At 38.2% G+C, this 21,164-nt stretch overlaps 2 gene segments (V, D, J or C); both read left to right on the top strand.

The window, feature by feature from the left end:
- Window positions 1-210: 210 nt before the first annotated feature.
- On the top strand, window positions 211-1,048 carry LOC118987151 (T cell receptor alpha variable 13-1-like). The segment is given in 2 exon segments: window positions 211-330; window positions 493-1,048. Coding segments are annotated over 2 exon segments (495 nt in total).
- A 3,952-nt stretch (window positions 1,049-5,000) lies between these two features.
- On the top strand, window positions 5,001-5,963 carry LOC118987152 (T cell receptor alpha variable 14/delta variable 4-like). The segment is given in 2 exon segments: window positions 5,001-5,142; window positions 5,307-5,963. Coding segments are annotated over 2 exon segments (369 nt in total).
- Window positions 5,964-21,164: the final 15,201 nt, after the last annotated feature.

Consider the following 21,164-nt stretch of genomic DNA (forward strand, 5'->3'; position numbering starts at 1 on the left):
TTATAGGCACAGGGTAAGAGAACATGTAATGAGATCAGTAGTTATGGATGTGACCACAAGATGGTAGTGCACCTCTGCTGATGCAGAACATGTGGAGGGTTCATTTTAGTGAATTCTGATTAAATAAGCTTTGACAGAAGAACAGTCTTTTTCTTATTGGCTGGGTAAAGAATGTGAGTAACCCCTGTTATTGTTAGAGGAAAGAAGAGATAACTTGATAACAGCAGTAGCTCCCCTGGCTGTAGGTAGCAGGTCCTCAATTGATCTCAATAAGAAGAATGAAGATATCCATTGGAGCATTCTTCATGTTCTTTTGGCTGCAGCTGGACTGTGAGTTGAGGGTTTATAGGAAACAGAGTGTATTGGTGGATATTCTTTAGAAGTCAAGCCTGGCTTTATTTGTGTTTCCTTAGTTATTATAGAGAAAGAACATGCTGAAGTATAATAATCTGCTTACTCTTCTCCTTCTTCTGAATTTTTCTTGCTGCATAGGTGTCAGCCACGGAGCTGAAGTGAATCAACATCCTCCTACCCTGAGTGTCCAGGAAGGAAATACCTCTGTCATCACCTGTTCTTATTCAGACAGTGTTTTAAGCTACTTTCCGTGGTATAAGCAAGAAGCTGGAAGAGGCCCCCAACTCATTATAGGCATTCGTTCAAATGAGAAGGAAAAGCGGCATGAAAGACTTACTATTTCATTGGATAAAACAACCAGCCATTTCTCCCTGCACATTGAAAACACCCAGCCTGGAGACTCAGCTGTGTACTTCTGTGCAGCAAGTACACATTGCTTCTTCTGCACCTACAACCTATATGCAAACTTGAAAATGCAGCAGGCCCCACCCCCACCGCCTTGGGACAGTCCTAGAAGTATAGCATGTCATTTTGCTTGTCTGCAAGTGGAAACTAATGTATTGTATGTTAAAAACACATAATAAGAAGGTTAGTTTCAAGACGAACAGAAAATGTTTGAACATTCTGTCGATGACTGATGACTGTTGCGTAATGGATTATTCAAGGGACTTAGTAGTGTTTTATTTTGAAATCAAGGTTTTTTCTTCCAATTTTTTAATTTAATTATTTTTCAAGTACAGTTTTCTGTCTATTACTCCCATCCATCCCACCCCCCGTGCTCCCCCCCTCCCTCCCATTTCCACCCTTCTCAGTCATTGTCCTTGTATCCTTTATATATGTTCCTCTAAATCCCTCCGCTATTTCCCCTGAAATTCCCTCCCCTCTCCCCTCTGGTCACTGTCAGCCTGTTCTCTATTTCAGTGTCTTTGGTTATATTTTGCTTGCTTGTTTGTTTTGTTGTTTAGCTTCCTGTTAAAGGTGAGATCATATGGTATTTGTCTTTCACTGCCTGGCTTATTTCGCTCAGCATAATGCTTTCCTTATTATGTGGACAGGTACAGACCATTTCAGAGCACCATCACTCTCCATCCACATTCCCTCCCCCTTCCACCAACCTCACAACTGATCCTCCATGGATAGTGAAGGTTGGTGTTGAGTGATTAAAGCTAATTCTTGCAGGTCTGGCTAAATTCCTTCCATTGATCTGCTAATAGCAACTAAGCCTCAACTACAAGAGGAAGGTGTACTCAGCCCACACAAAGGCACCTTGACTACTGAGCCTTGGGTGAGAGTGGAGGTTGTGCTTCTAGATGCTAGGGGACACCTACTATGTTAGGCCACACTACCAAGACACAGAGTCAAAGCAGCTCTACCTAACACATAGAAATAAACACCAGGAGGCTGCCAAAGCAAGAAGACAAAGAAACATGGTCCAAATGAAAGAACAGATCAAAACTCCAGAAAAAGAGCTAAAAGAAATAGAGCTAAAAGAAATAGAGATAAGCAATCTATCAGATGCAGAGTCCAAAATACTGTTTATATGGGTGATCAAGCAACTTAGTGAGGACCTTAGCAGCACAAAAAGATCAAGAAATGAATGATACAGTAATTGAAATAAGGAACAAGTTACAGGGAAATAACAGTGAAGCAGATGAAACAGAATCAAATCAAGGATTTGGAACATAAGGAAGTAAAAAACAACCCATCAGAACAATAGAAGGAGAGAAGAATCCAAAAGAACAAGGATAGTGTAAGGAGCCTGTGGGACAACTTTAAACAATCCAGCATTCACTTCATGGGAGTGCTGGAGGTGGAGGAGAAATAGCAAGAAATTAGAAATCTGTTTGAAGGAATGATGAGGGAGTACTTCCCTAGTTTGGTGAGGGAAATAGACATGCACATTTAGGAAGCGCAGAGAATCCCAAAAAGATGAATACAAGGAGGCCCACCCCAAGAGACATTATAGTTAAAATGCCAAAGGTGAAAGATAGAGATGGGAGGGTGGATGTGGGAAAATAGGTGAGAGGTGAAGGTATTAAGAAGTACAAATTGGTAATTACAGAATAGCTATGGGGATGTAAAGTAAAGTAAAGAGAGTAACCAAAGAACCTATACACATAACCCATGGACATGAACAGTGGGGGGGGGGGTGCCTGAGGGAGTAGGGGATGCTGGGTGGAGGGAGTCAAAGGGGAAAAATGAGGACAACTGTAATAATATAACCACTAAAATATAATTAAAATAGAATAAAATTTTATTTTATTTTTATTTATTTATTTATCTCATTTATTTATCTTTAGAGAGGAAAGGAAGGAAAGAAGGAGAGAAATATCAATGTATGGTTGCCTCTGGTGTGTCCCCTGCTGGGAACTGGCCTGCAACCCAGGCATGTGCCCTGGCTGAGAATCGAACCAAGATTGTGTGGTTCACAGGCCCATGCTCAATCCACTGAGCTACACCAGCCAGGGCAAAATAGAATAAAATTTTTAAAAAGAGAAAAAAAAAAGAGATTAATGAATGACAAAGGCACTTTCTGTGCCTTGCTATTCATCTTCAACAGACTAGATAAAGGCCATTGAACAAAGGCAATTGGAATATTCTGCCTAAAGGAAACTGTGTATGGAAACAATTATGATATTTATTCATTTCTTTTATTTCTTTTTAATTGGGGTGGCAACAGTTAATAAAATTATACAGGCTTCAGATGTACAGTTCTATAATACATCATCTGTATACTGTACTGTGAGTTAACCATCCCAAGTCAAGTTTCCTTTTATCACTGTTTAACCCTTTTTACCCTCTTCTACCTCCCCATACCCCTTTGCCCCTGGTAATCACCAACTGTGGTCCATCTGTATTGTTTTAATTGGGTTTATTGGGGTGCCATTGGTTAATAAAAATTATATAGGTTTCAAGAGTAAAAAATTCTATTAAATTAACTGGGGTGACATTGATTAATAAAAGTACATAGCTGTCAATATTGTATATTGCATTGTGTCCTCACAACCCAAAGTCAAGTCTGCTTCAGTCACCATATATTTGACTTAACTTCTTCTATCTCCCTCTTACCCATCCTCACCTCTCTTTCCTTTGGTAAATATCATACTTTTTATTTTCTGTGTCTGGTTCTTGACTTTTTCTGTCTGACTTATTTCACTTAGCTTGATATTCTCAAGATTCATCCATGTTGTCACAAATGGCCATATTTCACCTTTTTAATGGCTCAGTATTTTCCATTGTATATATGAACCATATATGCTTTATCTAATCATCTTCCTGAGGACACTTAGATTGTTTCCATGTAGTGACCACTGTGAATAGAGCTGCAATCAACATAGGGATGTATATATCTTTACAATTGGATGTTTTCAAATTTTTCAGGTAGATACTCAGAAGAGGAATTTCTGAATCATATGGACACTGCATGCTTACTGTTTTGAGGAACCTCCAAACTATTTTCCATAGTGGCTGTACCAATTCGTATTCCCACCAGCAGTCTACGAAGGTTCCCTTTCCCCCCACAACTTCTCCAACACTTATTTCCTGTCTTGTTGATAATAGGCATTATGAGAGGCAAGAGATGGTATCTCATTGTGGTTACTGGTGGCTCACTCTTGTCACCCTCCTAAGTGAACTGGTAGCTGGGTGGGATGCTGTGTGGGTGAGGCTAAGCATTGGGGGTGCTTATGAGTGAATTGTGGGATTCCAGAGACAAGGCATCATCATCAGCTCATGGGCAGGGTCCTGGTGACATCTGTGTTGTGGCTAGTAGGATCCATGATCCTTTAATCCCCACTGACAGCCCTTGCTGCTGTTCTCCCAGGTGCTCCCCACTTCCCATTTGGGCACACACCTCAGTATTCTAGATGAGGCAAGAAAGAGGTGTGTTTCTTTGACCGTGTCCCCCAAAACTGGGGGAGCTAGAAACTTGTTTCGGTGCTTTAATGGTAAAGACCTAAATTTCTCTTGGCACTGAGCTGTGTCACACAAGGGGGACATTTGACTAGGCTAATAAGAAATTGTTCCTTCTACCTTTTCAATGCCGCCAATTTCAGGTATTTCTGCTTTCACATTGTGTTTGTCTTACAGTGTAGCTTCTCTGCTGGACAGCTGGACTTTCTCATAGGTGCTCAATTTAGTGTGTGATTTGTAAAATGTTGTAATTCTTTTCTGAGGGAAGATGGTAGAAAGTTTATATTTTACCATTTTGATTTCAGTGATTTTAATTTTAATTTTAAAAATTATTGAAAAAAGAAGAAAAATACATTTCAAATGTCTATTTTGGTGTACAGTTCTGTGAATTTTGAATACAGTGTATAAGATCATGTAACCATCAAGTGGTCATGATACAAAGCATTTCCATGTAGTATATTTAAATAGGTACCACCACCCAGTTTCATCACAGATACAACGACAGAACATAGCAGTCAGTCAAATTACCAGTCTTTTCAATATACAACTTTACTCATTTTTTTTCAGATGTAATTGTTTTAAAATTAAGAGTTGTTAATTTAAAAGAAAAAATTGGTTGGGTGACACTCTCAGCTGGTACACAGAGAAAGCTGGCACGGCCCACAGCAACTGGCTGCACCAGGAAACCCTGTTTCCTGTTCTGGGGCAGCAGCAACACACAGCCCAGCATTTCTTCTCTTCCTGTCAGAGCCACCTCACTTTGCAGGGTCCTGATGCTGAAGAAGCACAAGAAGATATTTATTACTTAGTGGTGGAAGGAAGCAAAGATGTTGCTTTCCAACCTTCTGAAGATGGTTCTGGCTTCAATATGGCTAGGTAGGCATGCCCCAGTGGGAATGGGTTTCCTTTATGACCTAAGTACTGGGGGCCCAGGCAATGTTTTATAAGTACTCTTGGAAGGAGAGGTGGCAGGATGTGAAAAATGATTTTTTTTGTTCCATACCATTTATTCCCAAACCTTCTGATTTTTTTCCCTTTAGGATCCAGTATTTCCCAGGAGGTAACTCAAGGCCAACCAGCAATGTCAGTGCAGGAGAAGGAGGCTGTGACTCTGGACTGCACATATGACACCAGGGATACAACTTATAGTCTCTTCTGGTACAAGCAGCTGAGCAGTGGGGCAATGATTTTCCTTATTCGTCAGGACTCCTATAACCAGAAAAATGCCACAGAAGGTCGCTACTCACTGAATTTTCAGAAAGCAAATCGTTCCATCAACCTTGTCATCTCACCTTCACAGCTGGAGGACTCTGCAGTGTATTTCTGTGCCCTGAGTGAGCCCACAGTGAGAGGTGTGTAGGAAGGAGGTGAACCAAAACCTCAGGGCTCTGCTTGATGCATCCACCTGCTGTAGGGACCGAGGCTGGGAATTTTCAACACAGGAAGTGGCCAGGGCTGTGCTACCACAGATGAAGGTAGTGTTTGAGGGAAAACTATGAAAGTACCTCCTTAGTTCCATAGGCTGTATGTAGAGTTATCATTCATTGAAAACATCCATATCCTTTAAAATTTAAGTTGAAATTATTTATTGAAGACAAGGAACAACCACAACAAACAATTTGCCATTTGGTGAGAGACTGAATTTAGAAGAATTAACTAAGGAAATTCAGAAACATCTGAATCTAAAAATCAGTAAAAATCTGTGGAATTTTAAGATTTTCAGATCAATTTGTTAATAAATATTTATTGAGTATATTTTATGTTACAGACATTGTTTTGAACAAGGAAGGCCATGAAATTGTCGTGTGTTTTCCTTGTTTTGCATATTACACTGTTTCATGAATTAGTTTAATTTAGATTTGTTAGTTAAGGGTACTGTGATTTACTTTCTAAGGTGACTACAATGTGACTAGCTTTGTGCTGATGCTCTTTTTTTTCTTATTAACCTTGTAGCACTGAAGTGCTAGTTTCCATTATGTAAATTTGCCTGCCTTCCACCAGTCTTACTCATAAAATGATCAATAATTAGAGGCTCTGGGGGGATATTGGGCAGAAGCAGATTGTGACTTATCTTCTTTTTCTAATCCTGCCCTTTTCACTTCACTACTCCTCTAAAAGCATTTTTTAGTCATCATTAGCTCATTTCTACACATCCATGCCCTCTTTGTTCATCAATATTTTCAAATCCAAAATCCTAATTTTCTCCCATTTCCACCTCTACTTCTAACCCTATTGTTTGAGGACCATAAAATATGAATGATAATATATGTTTCATAAATGTTTTGCATTGTAACTCACTCCTATATTTGTATCTCAGAAGCAGATGTGCTAAGTAGAAATCTGAGAAATAGTGTCTTTTAAAAATGTTTTAAATTTAAAAATTTTACCATTTTAACATAAATCTTAACCATTTAAAAATTTTAAATGTATAATCCAGTGGTAGTAAGTACATTTACATTGTGCTTCAAACAACACCAACATCCATCTCTAGAACTCTTTTCATCTTGAAATGAACATGAAAAGAGTTCATTTTTTTCAAAATTGAAAAATGTACTTGGCAAACAGTAACTCTCTATGACCTGTTCTTTGCAGCTCTTGGCAAGCACGTTTTTACTTCTTCATTTTATGAGTTTGACTATTTTAGATACCTTATAAAAGTAGAATTATGCTATATTGGTCATATTGTTACTTATTTCACATAGCAGTGTCCTGAAAGTTCACTCATGTTGTAGCATGTGTCAGAATTTCTTCCTTTTTTATGGTTGAATAATATTCTAGTGTGTGTACACATCACATTTTTGTTTATCCATTCATGTGTTGATGAAAATTTGTGTTCCTTTCACCTTTTGGTGGAAACATGTATATGAATATATCAACATTTTTGGTATATACCCAGATTCTTTCAATTTTTAGTATGTACAAAGAAGTAGATTTTTGGATTATATGACAAGTCTATTTAATTTTCTTGAGGAACATTTATATTGGTTAGTTTCAAGAACTGTGGTCTTGACTGCTTTATCACAAGCAAGTTTCAAGGAAAAGAGAAAAAGAGCCATCACTAGCCGTGAATGAAATTTTAATTTCCTGGTGTGCAAAAGTATAGGAGAATTTGTCACCCTCACTGCAGTGCATTGCTCAAGTCAGTTGCCTAATAATTGGTTGGAAAGAAATGGTCAAGCTCCTAGTGATGTAGTGGTTAACTCCTGAATTGCAGTTTTGCATCCTTTATAAGATGTTTTCCTTCTTGCTTTGGTAAAACAGCCAAACCTGCAATTATTTAATTACTTGCACAAATAAAAAAACTTAACCTAATTTCATAAGATATTTCAAGGATCAAGAAGTAATTTTTCTATCCTCTAGATTTTCTTTGAAATTTTCTCTAAAAATAGTCTATAGTGAAAAAACAGGGAACAGGTTTTTGCTATCAGAGAGCTCTGTTTTCAAAATTATTAGCTCTGCCCTGTGCTTTGTAGACACTTTGTTTCATTATGTGTTAAATGGGAGAGTGATGTCTTCTTTAATATTTTGTATGACAATTCATTAATAAAATGTCAAGAGATTGACAAAGAGTAGATGATTACTTAGTTACAGTAGCCTCAGTAGGTGCAGAAAAATACATTTGACAAATCCAGCCTCCAACTGTCATTAAAAATTCCCAGCCAATTAGGAATGGAAGGGAATTTCTTGAGCTTAATGTAGGACCTCTACAAAAAACTTACATCAAATGTCATGTTTGATAGTGAAAGACTAAATGATTTCCTATTATGATCTGGAATAAGGAAAGAAATTTGGTTCTCACTGCTTGTATTTAATATTATACTAGAGGTTGATGCCAGTACAAAAAAGTGAGAGAAAGAGACAAGTGATACACAGTTCAAAAAGAAGTGAACCTATCTTAATTCACAGACAGCATAATTGTTGTAAGAGAAAATTGAAGGGCATCTACAAAAAAGCTACTAGAACAAATAAGTTGAGCAAAGTCAAATGTACACCTACTATATGATTCAGCCATTCCACTCTCAGATATTGGCCAAAGAGAAAACAAAGCATATGTTTTTTTAAAAAACCTATATGCAAAACTTCACAGCAGCTTTATTTGTAATAGCCACAAACTGGGCTCAATGAAAATTTACATCAACAGGTGAACAGATAAATAAATTATTTTATCTCTCTACGATGAAATACATATGACTTAGCAACAAAAAAGGATGAACAGTTGGCCCTGGCTGGTGTGGCTCAGTGAATTGAATGCTGGCCTGTGAACCACAGGGTTGTCAGTTAGATTCCCAGTCAGGGCACATGCCTGAGTTGTGGGCTAGGTCCCCAGTAGAGTGTGCAAGAGGCAGTCACACATTGATATTTCTCTCCCTCTCTTTCTCCCTCCCTTCCCCTATCTAAAAATAAATAAATAAGATTTTTAACAAAAAAGAATGAACAACTGGAATTTAAGAGACCATAAAAGAATATCAAAATAATTACGATATTATATTTTATATAATATTATAAATTATATACCATATGATATTATGATATTATACATTACATATAATGTGTATTACAATTTCAGAATTATTAAATATTATTAAATACTTAATATTATAATATTAAATTATATTATAAATTATTAAAATATAAAACAGATATATATAAAACATAAAACATGTATATATAATATATAATATTTATAAAATATAAAATATAAAACATATAAAATATATTATATATTTATATATATTATATTTTTATATTTTGTATATTATATATAATATATTACATATAATGTATATTATATGATAATATACATTCTATATTATATAATGTATATGCTCTTTTATACATTTATATAAATTTTAAAATATGCAAACTAATATATGAGAGAAGTGTGTCTTTCAAACAGGAATGGCAGGTGGGAAGAAGGTTGAGGGAAGGATTGCAAAGAAACATGAGGAAACTATGGGGGAGATGTATATATTCATTATCTTGGTTATAGTGATGGCTTCACAAGCATATAAAATATCAAATCTTATAAAATTATTTACTTTAATAAGATGCAGTTCATTTTCATGAAACTTATGAATTTATAAAGCCATTAAAATATCTTTTCTCAATGTTGTACAAGTTTTCCTGTTGACCCAAGATGCAAAAATGTCTCCTGTAGGTACTCATTGGCCTTAAATTATGGCTTTAAAAAGTATATATAACAACTTTCTATACCAATGTGCCAAATCGTTCACTTTTAATCTATTATCATCACAACTTATTTTTCTCCTTATATATCAGACAGAAGTTTGTAGCTGCTTTTCCAGAATTCCTTTATAGCATAATTTTGTGGTGGGTTCAGTCAATGTAACTTGAAATGTGTAGGGCAAGTTAAGACTCTGGGCCTGCATTTCTTCTTTTTAAAAAAAGATTTTATTTATTTATTTTTAGGAAGATGGGAAAGGAAGGAGAAAGCGAGAGAGAGAGAAAAACATCAATATGTGAGAGAAAAATCAATTGGCTGCCTTTTGCACGCACCCCAATCGGACAATGGGCTTGCAACCCAGGCATTTTCCCTTACCAGGAATCAAACTGCCGACCTTTCTTTCTGCAAGATGATGCCAAACCAACTGAGTCACACCAGTCAGGGCGTGCGCTTTCATTTCTAAGCCCACATCTGGGAAACTATTCACATATTGACTCAAAGACTCATGAAGCTTCTTGATCTGAATCTATGCAAAGAGAAAGCCAGGAAATAGCCTTAACTGAGCTTCCACACCTGTGTCTGTGAATAAATGTTTACAGGGCCTTGAAGAAAGATGTGCCCTTCTCCAGAACTTTGTTCTGATAACCCTCAGAAGTTTTTTTTAGTTTTGGTTTATAAAATGAATGGTCATAAAAGTGAACCAAAGAAGTGCTTCCTTTTGCTGCTCGCACTTAACAGAAAAAGACTAGTTTTAAAAATTTGTGTAGTTATAGAGACATTTTTCCACTCAGATTCCAGCATTTTCTCCCTGATCTTTGAGGACCACCTTGGTCTGGGATGTTTATCACAAATGAAATCTTGTGAACCACTACCAAGTTGACTACAATAAAACCACCTGGATGAGGTTTCATTAATTACAAATTAGTAGGTCTCAATTTTTGAGATCATGGTTTATGAAGTTAGTTGTGAGATCCAAGAATCTGTGATCTTAAATAATTTACACATTTATTCTACTACCATCTGTTGTATGAACATCAGCTGATATATCTTTAATAATTTAAAAAGCTGGAGAAGAAGAGAGTCCTCACTTATGCTCCAGACCTTTGCTGCAAATCCAGATTTTCAGGGTTCTCTATCTTGTCAGGAGAATATTATTTGACTAAAGTTTGCCACAGATATGACAGATGGATGAGAGTAGAAAACATTTTTGAAGGTATAATCTGCAGTAAGAGGGTAGGATGAGTACACGTTACCATATTCAGATAGGTTAGTCACCTTATTTTGGAATGAGTGAAATAATGAGTGAGTAAGATATCAATCTCAGACCATTTTTCAGTGATTTGATAAATTCAATTATGATATTTTTTCTGTATTGTGTGCACAGTTTTTTATTTTTAATAATTCTGAAATTCAGAAATTCTGACTATTGTCAAGACTGTGTGACTTTTTTCCCTGAAAAGCTTTCATTAAAAAGAAGGGCCATCAAGGAACATGCATAAAGAACATATGGACAAAGCCAAAGGGGGTAGGTTCAAGGATAGGAGGTGGGGATGAGTGAGGTGGGGAGGGCGTGGTGGGGTAAAAATGAAGACAACTGTACTTGAACAACATTAAAAAAAAAGAAAACTGTCTTTACAATTGTTATAGTTTTAGGACCAAGAAATGTTATCTCATTTAGTAGTAAATACTGAATAAAACATAGTTTATTTTTATTTAATTTAACAAATATTTAGCAAGCACCTAATAAATGTCAGTCACTATTCTATCTTGAGGTAGAATGCTGAAAAGTGAAGAATCATACAATAGAGATCAACTTCTTGTTATTTCCTCTGATTTCAACCCCAAACCCTTTCTGACATTCCATGGATTATAAGCAGGCTCATATGAGTACATGAGAATATAAAATACTGTTTTATAATGCTCATGAAGATCAATATTCTCCAACTATGGAAATACCCTGGGATGCTTTGTTAAGGAATTCTCATGTCAGATATTGTCCTAGGGAAAGAAATATACCCGAGAACTTTAATAGTCATTATTCAGATTTTTTATATGCCTCATAAATAAAATCAGAAATGAGAACATTTGCCACTTGGGCGGAGCCTAAGGATCACGCATCCCCTTTCCAGTCAACATGGCAGCATAGATAAAAGTGGTACACACATCCTTCCACAACCACATTAAAATTATGTTGAAATCTAGCTGAATAGAAGTCCTACAACCATGGATATAAAGAAGAAGGTACATTGAGATTAGTAATGAGGACAGAGACACAGATGGGCTGGTCCCACACACATGTTGCCAGGTAAAAACCATAAGGGATATCACCACTGTGGCTGTCCCCGGGAGCAACAAACAGTCCCAGCTCCATTCCAGGCCTTCCAGCCCAGGGTTCCAGTGCTGAAAAAATTACAGCCATAATTTCTGGCTGTAAAAGCCAGAAGGAATTGTGGTTGAGTGGAACAGAGGGCTTCTGGAGTCCCCAGGCAGTTCTTAAAGGTACCATGTGTGGACTCACTCAGACTCACTCTCTCTGAGCTCCAGTACTGGGGAAGCAGCTCAAAATGCCCTAGGGACATATGGGCAGGAACTGAGTTGTCTGATGTCTGCGTGGGAGCTGGAGGAGAAGCTTTCCCTAAATTGAAGTGCAGGCAAGGCCACTGTTCCTTTTCTGAGCCCTCACCACATAGAGCCTGCAAGTGGGAGTCAAATCTGAGTCTCCATTAACCTGGCTATCACTGTTTGTCCTGCCTAGTGATTCCCTGATGCCCCATCCCAGTCAACTTATGGGCCCACCTAAGCTCTTTGTACGTGCTTGCTTCCTCTGTCAAATATTAATTGACTATAAAGTTTTCTTCCTGGGCTCTCTATTCTGACCCACTCATCTATGCATCTGTTTTTATGCCAGTACCATGCTATTTTGATTGCCATGGCCTCATAGTACAGTTTGATATTGTTGCATGATGCCTCCAACTTTGTTCTTAGGAGCTTCCTCGCTGTTGCTATGTGGGGCCTTTTTGGTTCCATATAAATTTTTGAAACATTTGTTCTGCTTTTGTGAAATATGTCATTGGAATTATGATAGGAACTGCATTGACTCTATAACTGTTTTGTGTAGTATGGGCATTTTAATGATGTTAACTTGTCCTATCAGTGAATATAGTATGTGCTTCCACTTATATATATCTACTTCAATTTCTTCAGTGTCTTATAATTTTCTGAGTACAGGTCTTTTACATCCTTAGTTAGGTTTATTCCTAGGTATTTTATTCTTTTCGAAGCAATTGTGAATGGAATTGTTCTCTTAATTTCCCCTTCTTTTAGTTCTTTATTTCTGATTTCTGAATATTAATTTCATATCCTACTACTTTACTGAGTTTATTTATCAGTTTTAGTAGTTTCTTGTTGAAATTTTTAAAGTTCTATATATACACTATCATGTCATCTGTAAATAAAGACAGTTTTACTTCTTCCTTTCTAATTTGGGTGTATTTTATTTCCTCTTCTTGTCTGATTGCTGTGGCTAAGAATTCCAATACTAAGTTATGTAAGAGAGGTGAAAGCAGGCACCCCTGTCTTGTTTCTGATCTTAGGGAGAAAGCTTTTAGTTTTGGCCCATTAAGTATAATGCTGACAGTTCGTTTGTCCTGTATGATCTGTATTATATTTAGGTGTGTTCCCTCTATTCCTGTTTTGCTGAGAGTTTTTCTCATAAATGAGTGCTGAATTTTATCAAAAGATTTTTCTGCATCTATTCATATAATCATGTAGTTTTTAACCTTAACTTTGTTTAAATGGTGAATCACACTTTTTGATTTGTGAATGTTGTACCATCCTTGTATTCCTGTAATAAATCCCACTTGATCATGGTGTATGATATTTAGATGCATTGCCATATTTTGTTTGCTAATATTTTGTCAAGATTTTACCATCTATGTTTATCAGGGATATTGGCCTAATATTTTTTCTTTGTAGTGTCTTTATCTGATTTTGGAATTAGGATAATGCTGGCCTTGTAAAATGAGTTTGAGAAGCATACTTCCTCTTGAGTTTTATGAAATGCTTTGAAAAGGAAAGGTTTTTCTTAGAATGTTTGATAAAATTGACCTATGAAACCACCCAGTCCAGGGCTTTGTTTTGTTGGAAGTTTTTTTTATTACTGCTTTAATTTCATTAGGTGTAATCTGTCTATTCAGGTTCTCTAATTCTTCCTGATTTATTTTTGTAAGATTGTATGTTTTTAGGAATTTATTCACTTCATCCAGGTTGTCCAATTTGTTGGCATATTATTGTTTATAATATTTTCTTACAATCCTTTATATATCTTTGGTGCCAGTTGTTATTTATCCTCTTTCATTTCTGATCTGATTTTATTTATTTCTACCCTTTCTTTTTATTTCTTAATGAGTCTCGTTAAAGATTTTCCAATCTTGTTCATCTCTTCAAAGAGCCAACCTTTAGATTCATTGATATTTTGTATCAAATTTTAAAGAATCTATTTCATTTATTGCTGCTCTAATCTTAATTATTTCCTTTCTTCTACTCGCAATGGGCTTTGTTTGTTGTTCCTTTTCAAATTCCTTTAAGTGTGAAGTTAGATTATTTATTTGAGCTTTTTCTTGTTTTTATTTTTATTTTATGTATGTACGTATGTATGTATATATTTTTGAGATTGGCCTGCAATGCTAGAATTTCCCTCTTAGTATTGTTTTCCCTGTCTTACAGATTTTTGGATTGTTGTGTCCTCATTTCTATTTGTTTCAAGGTATCTTTTAATTTCTTCCTTGATCTTGATGTTGACCCATTCATTGTTTAATAACATGTTATTTAGCTTCCATGTCTTTGTATGTTTTTCAGTGTTCTTCTTGTGGCTGATTTCTAGTTTCTTAGCATTGTGGTCAGAGAAGATGCTTGATATGATTTCAGTCTTCTTAAATTTATTGAGATTTATTAGTCTCCAAGCATGTGGTCTATCTAAGAGGATGTTCCATGTGTACTCAAAATGTATATTCTGCTGCTTTGGGGTGGAATGCTCTGAAGATATCAATTACACCCATTTGATCTAGTGTGTCATTTAAGGGTGCTGTCTCCTTGTTGATTTTCTGCCTGGAAGATCTACCCATTGAAGTCAATGGGGTGTTAAAATTCCCAACTGCGATTGTATTTCCAGGTATTTCTCCTTTTATGCCCATCAAGTTTGCTTTACACATTTAGGTGTTCCTATGTTGGGTATGTAAGTGTTTGCTAGGGTTATATCCTCTTGTTGCATTTTCCCTTTATTATTATGTAGTGTCCTTCTTTGTCTTTTACTATAGCCTTCATATTAAAGTCTATTTTGTCAGATATAAGTGCTGCTATGCAGAGTTTATTTCTTTTCTTTTTGTATGAAATATATTTTCTAACTCTACTTTAATTCTGTGTGCATCTTTTGATCTAAGATGGGTCTCTTGAAAACAGCATGTATATGTGTCTTGTTTTTTTATCCATTGAGTTACCCTCTGTCTTTTGCTTGGAGCATTTAAGCCAGTTACATTTATGGTGATTATTGATAGAAACATATGTAGTGCCATTTTACGGTTAGACTGTTTTCCTCTGTTATTTTTTCTCTTTTTCTTTTTCTTATTCTTCTTCATCTTAAAGCAAGCCCTTCGACATTTGGTGCAGTATTGGTTTGGTGTTAACAAACCCCTTTTGCTTTTTCTTGTCTGGGAAGCTCCTTATTTCCCCTTCAATTTTAAATGATAGCCTTGCTCAGGGAAGTAGCTTGGTATAAATCCTTGCTTTTCATGACCTTGAATACTTCACATCACTCGATTCTGGCCTGAAATGTTTCTGATGAGTAATCAGATGACAGTCTAATTTGTGTCCTCTTGTAGGTAACTATCTGCTTTTGTATTATGGCTGTTAGGATTCTCTCCTTATCTTAAAGCAGGGGTGTCGAACTCATTTTCACTGGGGGCCACATCAACCTTGTGGTTGCCTTCAAAGGTCCAAATGTAATTTTAGAACTGTATAAATGTAACTACTCCTTAACTAGGGGCAAGGGGCTTGGTGCTGCCGCTGGGTAGAAACATATCCAACCCAAACATGCTGGGTTGGATAAAACAAGGTGGAAGTCCGGATTCAGCCCATAGGCTTTGTGTTTGCCATCTGTGCCTTAAAGATTTATCATTTTAATTATGGTATGTCTTGGTGTAGGACTCTGGGTCCAACTTTTTGGGAGTCTCTGAGCTTCCTGGACTCCTTTCACTCAGTTGTTAATCTAACCAATTTGTAATTAGCAGCCAGGCTTAAGCACCACAGGGTAGGGCAGAGTAATTCCTGTGGGTGGGGTTATTGCTTCCCCTCAGGCTGATGCCAGTCACAGAGGAGTGCTGTGCCACAGAAGGATGTCCCCTGCAGTATGGGGTATGACTCAGCACATGGATCCTGGCAACTGTTCCCTCAGTTCTTTCCCCAGAGCCACCAAACCCAGATTTTCCTCAAGCATCGCTATTCCCTCCCTTTGCTGGCACCCAGATTAAGTGTTTGCAAACAAAATTTTGTGCTTTCATCCTTTAAAAACTTCTCTGCCTCTCCAGCTGACTCTCCACGGGGGACAGAACACCACTACTGTTCACAGCTCTATATTGTCTGGGTTTCTTTCCAGCTCTCATGCTTTAGGCAGGGGAGCCAATCTTGGGGTTTTGACTCCACACTTCTCAGGGGAACCCCCTGACTACTGAAATAATTCTCCGGCACTTTAGCCACTACCCACAGGAACCCAGCCCACCTTCTCACATATCCACCACACTCTCTACCAATCATGTTGTGCTGAAGCATTTTCTTCTGTCTGTCTGAGGTTAAACCTTCCTGACAGATAGAGTTCAGTTGGTTATTTAAGATGCTGATCTCTACAATTTAGTTGTAATTCCAGATTGGTCCTTGGAGGAGGTTAGTGTAGCCTTCACTTATTCCTCTACCACCTTGGATCCTCCCATATTCATGAGTTCTTTCTCCTTTTTGCTCAACTTATATTTTACATTTCTTTAATATTAATGAGACAGAATTTCATTTCTTATATTTATAAGCCACTTACATTTTTTCTAAGTTGTCTATTCATAAATGAAAGGAGGCCCAAAACAACAGAATTTATTTATTAAAAATTCTGCATTTATTCTTACATGTTTAAACATTGGTCATCTTCAAAGTACTTTCTATTTGATATAATACAGCTATTAAGACATTTTTCTACTGCTCAAAACAGTTTTTTTCTTTTCTTTTTAAAAATATATTTTGATATGCTATAATACTTGTCCCATTTTTCCTCCCTTTATTCCCCCTGGCCCCCTGCCCCGCATCCCTCTTCCACCAGCATTTCCCCCTGCCACTTTAGTTCATATCCATGGGTTGTACATATAAGATCTTTGGCTTCTACATTTCTTATACTATTCTTAACTCCCCCTGTCTATTTTGTAGACTCTTTATGCTTCTTATTCCCTGTACCTTTTCCCAGTTATTCCCCCTCTCCCTACCCACTGAAAACCCTCCATATGATCTCCATTTCTGTGATTCTGTTCCTATTCTAGTTGTTTGCTTAGTTTGTTTTTATTTTTTTTAGGTTTAGTTGTTGATAGATGTGAGTTTGTTGTCATTTTACTGTTCGTATTTTTAATCTTCTTTTTCTTAGATAAGTCCCTTTAACATTTTATATAATAATGGTTTGGTGGAGAGAGAGGAAGATGGTAGTGGAGTAGGACAAAGGATTTCGCTTCCCTCCATGCACTGGAGAAAATCCATGCTGATCTGCAGAGGAGTGCAGCGAATACCCAACAGGGACCCAGCATATAGGAAGGCAGGACCCCAGAAAGTGTAGCGGACACTGAATGACCAGAGGTTGAGGAGAGGAGATGACCGCAGATCAACAAGGTACGAGGGAACAGCCCAGAGGCTGCAGGCCCTCCACCAGGCCACTCCAGGGCCCTGGCCGGGTCGCCCTGGTCTCTGAGAGCTGAGCGTGGGCAACAACCCGGGGAAAGAACTAGTCACCGGCACCCTCTCTAACCAGCAGGGTGCAGATTGGAAAACACCAGGAGAGATCGGTTTGCCTGTAGTGGCAGAGAGAGGAGTGGGCATTGGGAAGCAAACCAGAGAGCTCTGATAACCTGTGGAGTAAGGCTGTGGCTGCCGGCTTGGGGAACTGAACCGCCCCTGCATTCCCAGTAGCGTAAGCCCGAGCTCCCACAGTCTCGGGGAGTTGCGGGATACTGGCAGGGCCCCTGGAAGAGTGCCAGTCACCAGCTCCCTCCCTACCCAGCCGGGTGCAGACTGAGAAGCACAGGGAGTCAGGCTGTGGTTACTGGCTTGGGGATCTAGGAGTCTCCGTGCATTCCCAGTAGTGCGCATTCCCGGTAGCGCACATTCCTGGTAGCACGGGACTCGAGCAGGCGCTCCCACAGTCAAAGGGAGCTGCAGGCTACTGGCAGACTGAGAAGCACCGGGAGTCAGGCTGTTGTTGCCAGCATGGGGAACGGAGAGTGCAGGACTTGAGCCTGTGCCCCCACAGTCTCGGGGAGCTGCGGGCTACTGGCAGGGCCCCTGAAAGAGCACCAGTTGCCAGCTCCATCCCTACCCAGCCGGGCACAGACTGAGAAGCACCGGGAGTCAGGCTGTGGCTGCCGGCTTGGAAGAATTGTGAGTCGCCCTGTGTGTGCAGCCACAGCACTGAGAAAGGTCCAAGCCCAAGCCTTTGAGACCAGGAAAGCCTGGCTGGGAGCGCGCGCCCTCATGCCAGGCCAGAGCTGGGAACCCTGGGGAAAAACCTGCTCTCAGTGGGGCACGGGAGAGCTACGCCAGTCTGGATCTTGGGAGGGCACTGGCGAGACCAGCTAAGTTCACCGAGGCGAGAGAAAGGCCACACTAATCGCCCCTCAGGCTGCTGCATCTAGTGAGACCAGAAGAAAAGGTTTGACCAGCTGAAAACCAACAAGAGGAGTAGGTGGGAGCAGAGAACACCAAGATACCTGCAGGAGACTGCACCACTGAATTTCACAGGCATCCTACCACAGAAGTTCACACCATAAATCCAGGGAACCAGAACAGATCACTTTAAGAAGCTGAGGCCAACAAGAAGAGCAACGCAAACAATGGGAAGACAAAGAAAATTCCCAAATGAAAGAAAAGGAGGAAGTATCAGAAAGAATGTCAGATGAAATAGAGGCAAGCCAACTATCAGATATTGAATTCAAAGCACTGGTTATCAGGAAATTCAAAGAGCTTACAACGAGCTACCAGAAACTACAGGGGAGCTACAATGAACTCTCTGCAAACTATACCGACATGAAAAAAGGAAATAGAAACCATCAGTAAAGGCCAAGAGGAAATGAAGAATATAATTTCTGAACTGAAGAACACAGTAGAAGGTATGAAAAGTAGGATGGATGAGGCAGAAGACCACATAAGTGAGCTAGAGGACAGGGTAGAAAGAATTTCCAAGACGGACCAAGCAATGGAAAAGAGAATCAGAAAAAATGAGGAGAATTTAAGAGAAATGCAAGACAACATGAAACATAATCATATCTGAATAATAGGAATACCAGAAGGAGAGGAAGAGAAATAAGGGATAGAAAACCTACTTGAAAGAGTAATAACGGAAAATTTTCCTAAGTTGAGGAGAGAGAAAGTCACACGGATTCAGGAATCGCAGAGAGTCCCAATCAAGTGGAACCCAAAGAGGCCTACTGTAAGACACATCATCATTAAAAGGGCAAAACTCCAAGACAAAGAGAAAACCCTAAAGGCAGCAAGGGAGAAAAAAGAAGTAACATACAAGGGGCTCCCAATAAGGCTGGCTACTGACTTCTCAATGGAAATATTCCAAGCAAGAAGAGAATGGCAAGAAATATTCCAAGTAATGAGAAACAGAGGACTACAACCAAGGCTACTTTACCCAGCAAGGCTCTCAATCAAGATAGAAGGCCAAGTAAAGAGTTTCCAAGACAAAAGAAGTCTAAAAGAATATGCCTCCACCAAACCAGCTCTACAAGAATGACTAAAAGGGCTGCTTTAAGGAAAGGAAGGAAAAGAGAGAGATAAAGAGGAACACAGGTACACAAATGGCAATGAATAAGTACTTTTCAATAATAACCTTAAACGTAAATCGATTAAATGGACCAATTAAAAGACATAGAATAGCTGAATGGTTAAGAAAGCATGACCCACACATATGCTGCCTACAAGAGACCCACCTCAGGTCAAAAGACCACCACAGACTAAAAGTGAAAGTCTGGAAACAAATTTTCCAAGCAAATGGACAAGAAAAAAAAGCTGGGGTAGCAATTCTCATATCAGACAAAATAGACTTCAAAACAAGGGCCATAAAGAGAGACCCAGAAGGTCACTTCATAATACTCAAGGGGAGAATCCACCAAGAAGACATTAACATCCTAAATATATATGCACCCAAATATGTAAAGAAAATCCTGGAGGACCTCAAGAAAGATATTGACAGCAACACAATTATAGTAGGGGATTTTAACACCCCACTGTCTAAAATGGACAAATCTTCCAAACAAAATATCAACAAAGATATTGCAGCATTAAATGACACCCTAGATGAAATGGACCTAATTGATATATATAGAGCCCTTCATCCCAAAGAAGCTAAATACACATTCTTTTCAAATGCACATGGTACATTTTCAAAAAGAGATCACATGATAGGACACAAAACGAGTCTGAACAAATTCAGGAAAATAGAAATCATACCAAGCATTTTCTTTGATCACAAGGGACTGAAATTGGAAAGCAACCCCACAGGAAAAAGCCAAAAACATCCCAAAGCATGGAGATTGAATGGTGTGCTATTAAACAACGAATGGGTCAAGATTGAAATTAGGGAAGAAATCAGAAAGCTTCTGGAAACAAATGAAAATGAGCTCACAACAATCCCAAATTTATGGGACACAGTGAAGGCAGTCCTGAGAGGGAAGTTCATAGCAATACAGGCTTACCTAAAGAAGATAGAAAAATTTCAAACAAACAACCTAACCCGATGCCTGCAAGAACTCGAGGAACAACAACAAGGACAGCCCAGAGCAAGTAGAAGGAAGGAAATAACCAAGATCAGAGCAGAATTAAATGACATAGAGACTAAAACACAATTCTAAGGATCAACAAATCCAGGAGTTGGTTTTTTGAAAAGGTAAACAAAATAGACAAACCTTTAAGTAGGCTCATCAAGAAAAGAAGAGAGAGGACCCAAATAAACACAATCAGAAATGAAACAGGAGAGATTATAATTGATACCACAGAAATAGAAAGGATTGTAAGAAATTACTATGCAGAACCGTATGCCAAGAAATTTGAAAACCTAGGTGAAATGGACAAATTTCTAGAAAAATATAATCTTCCAAAACTCAATGAAAAAGAAGCAGAAAACCTGAACAGGCCAATAACAGCAAACGAAATTGAAGAAGTAATCAAAAAACTCCCATTACACAAAAGCCCTGGACCAGATGGTTTCGCAGGAGAATTCTACAAAGCTTTTAAGGAAGAGCTAACTCCTATTCTTCACAGACTATTCCAAAAAATCCAAATGGAGGGAAAACTCCCCAACTCTTTTTATGAAACCAGCATCACCCTAATTCCAAAACCAGATAGAGACACAACAAAGAAAGAAAACTACAGGCCAATATCACTGATGAACATAGATGCTAAAATTCTCAATAAAATA

The sequence above is a fragment of the Sturnira hondurensis genome, unplaced genomic scaffold, assembly GCF_014824575.4.
Source record: "Sturnira hondurensis isolate 20B ecotype Veracruz unplaced genomic scaffold, ASM1482457v3 Scaffold0005100, whole genome shotgun sequence".
Lineage (NCBI taxonomy): Eukaryota > Metazoa > Chordata > Mammalia > Chiroptera > Phyllostomidae > Sturnira > Sturnira hondurensis.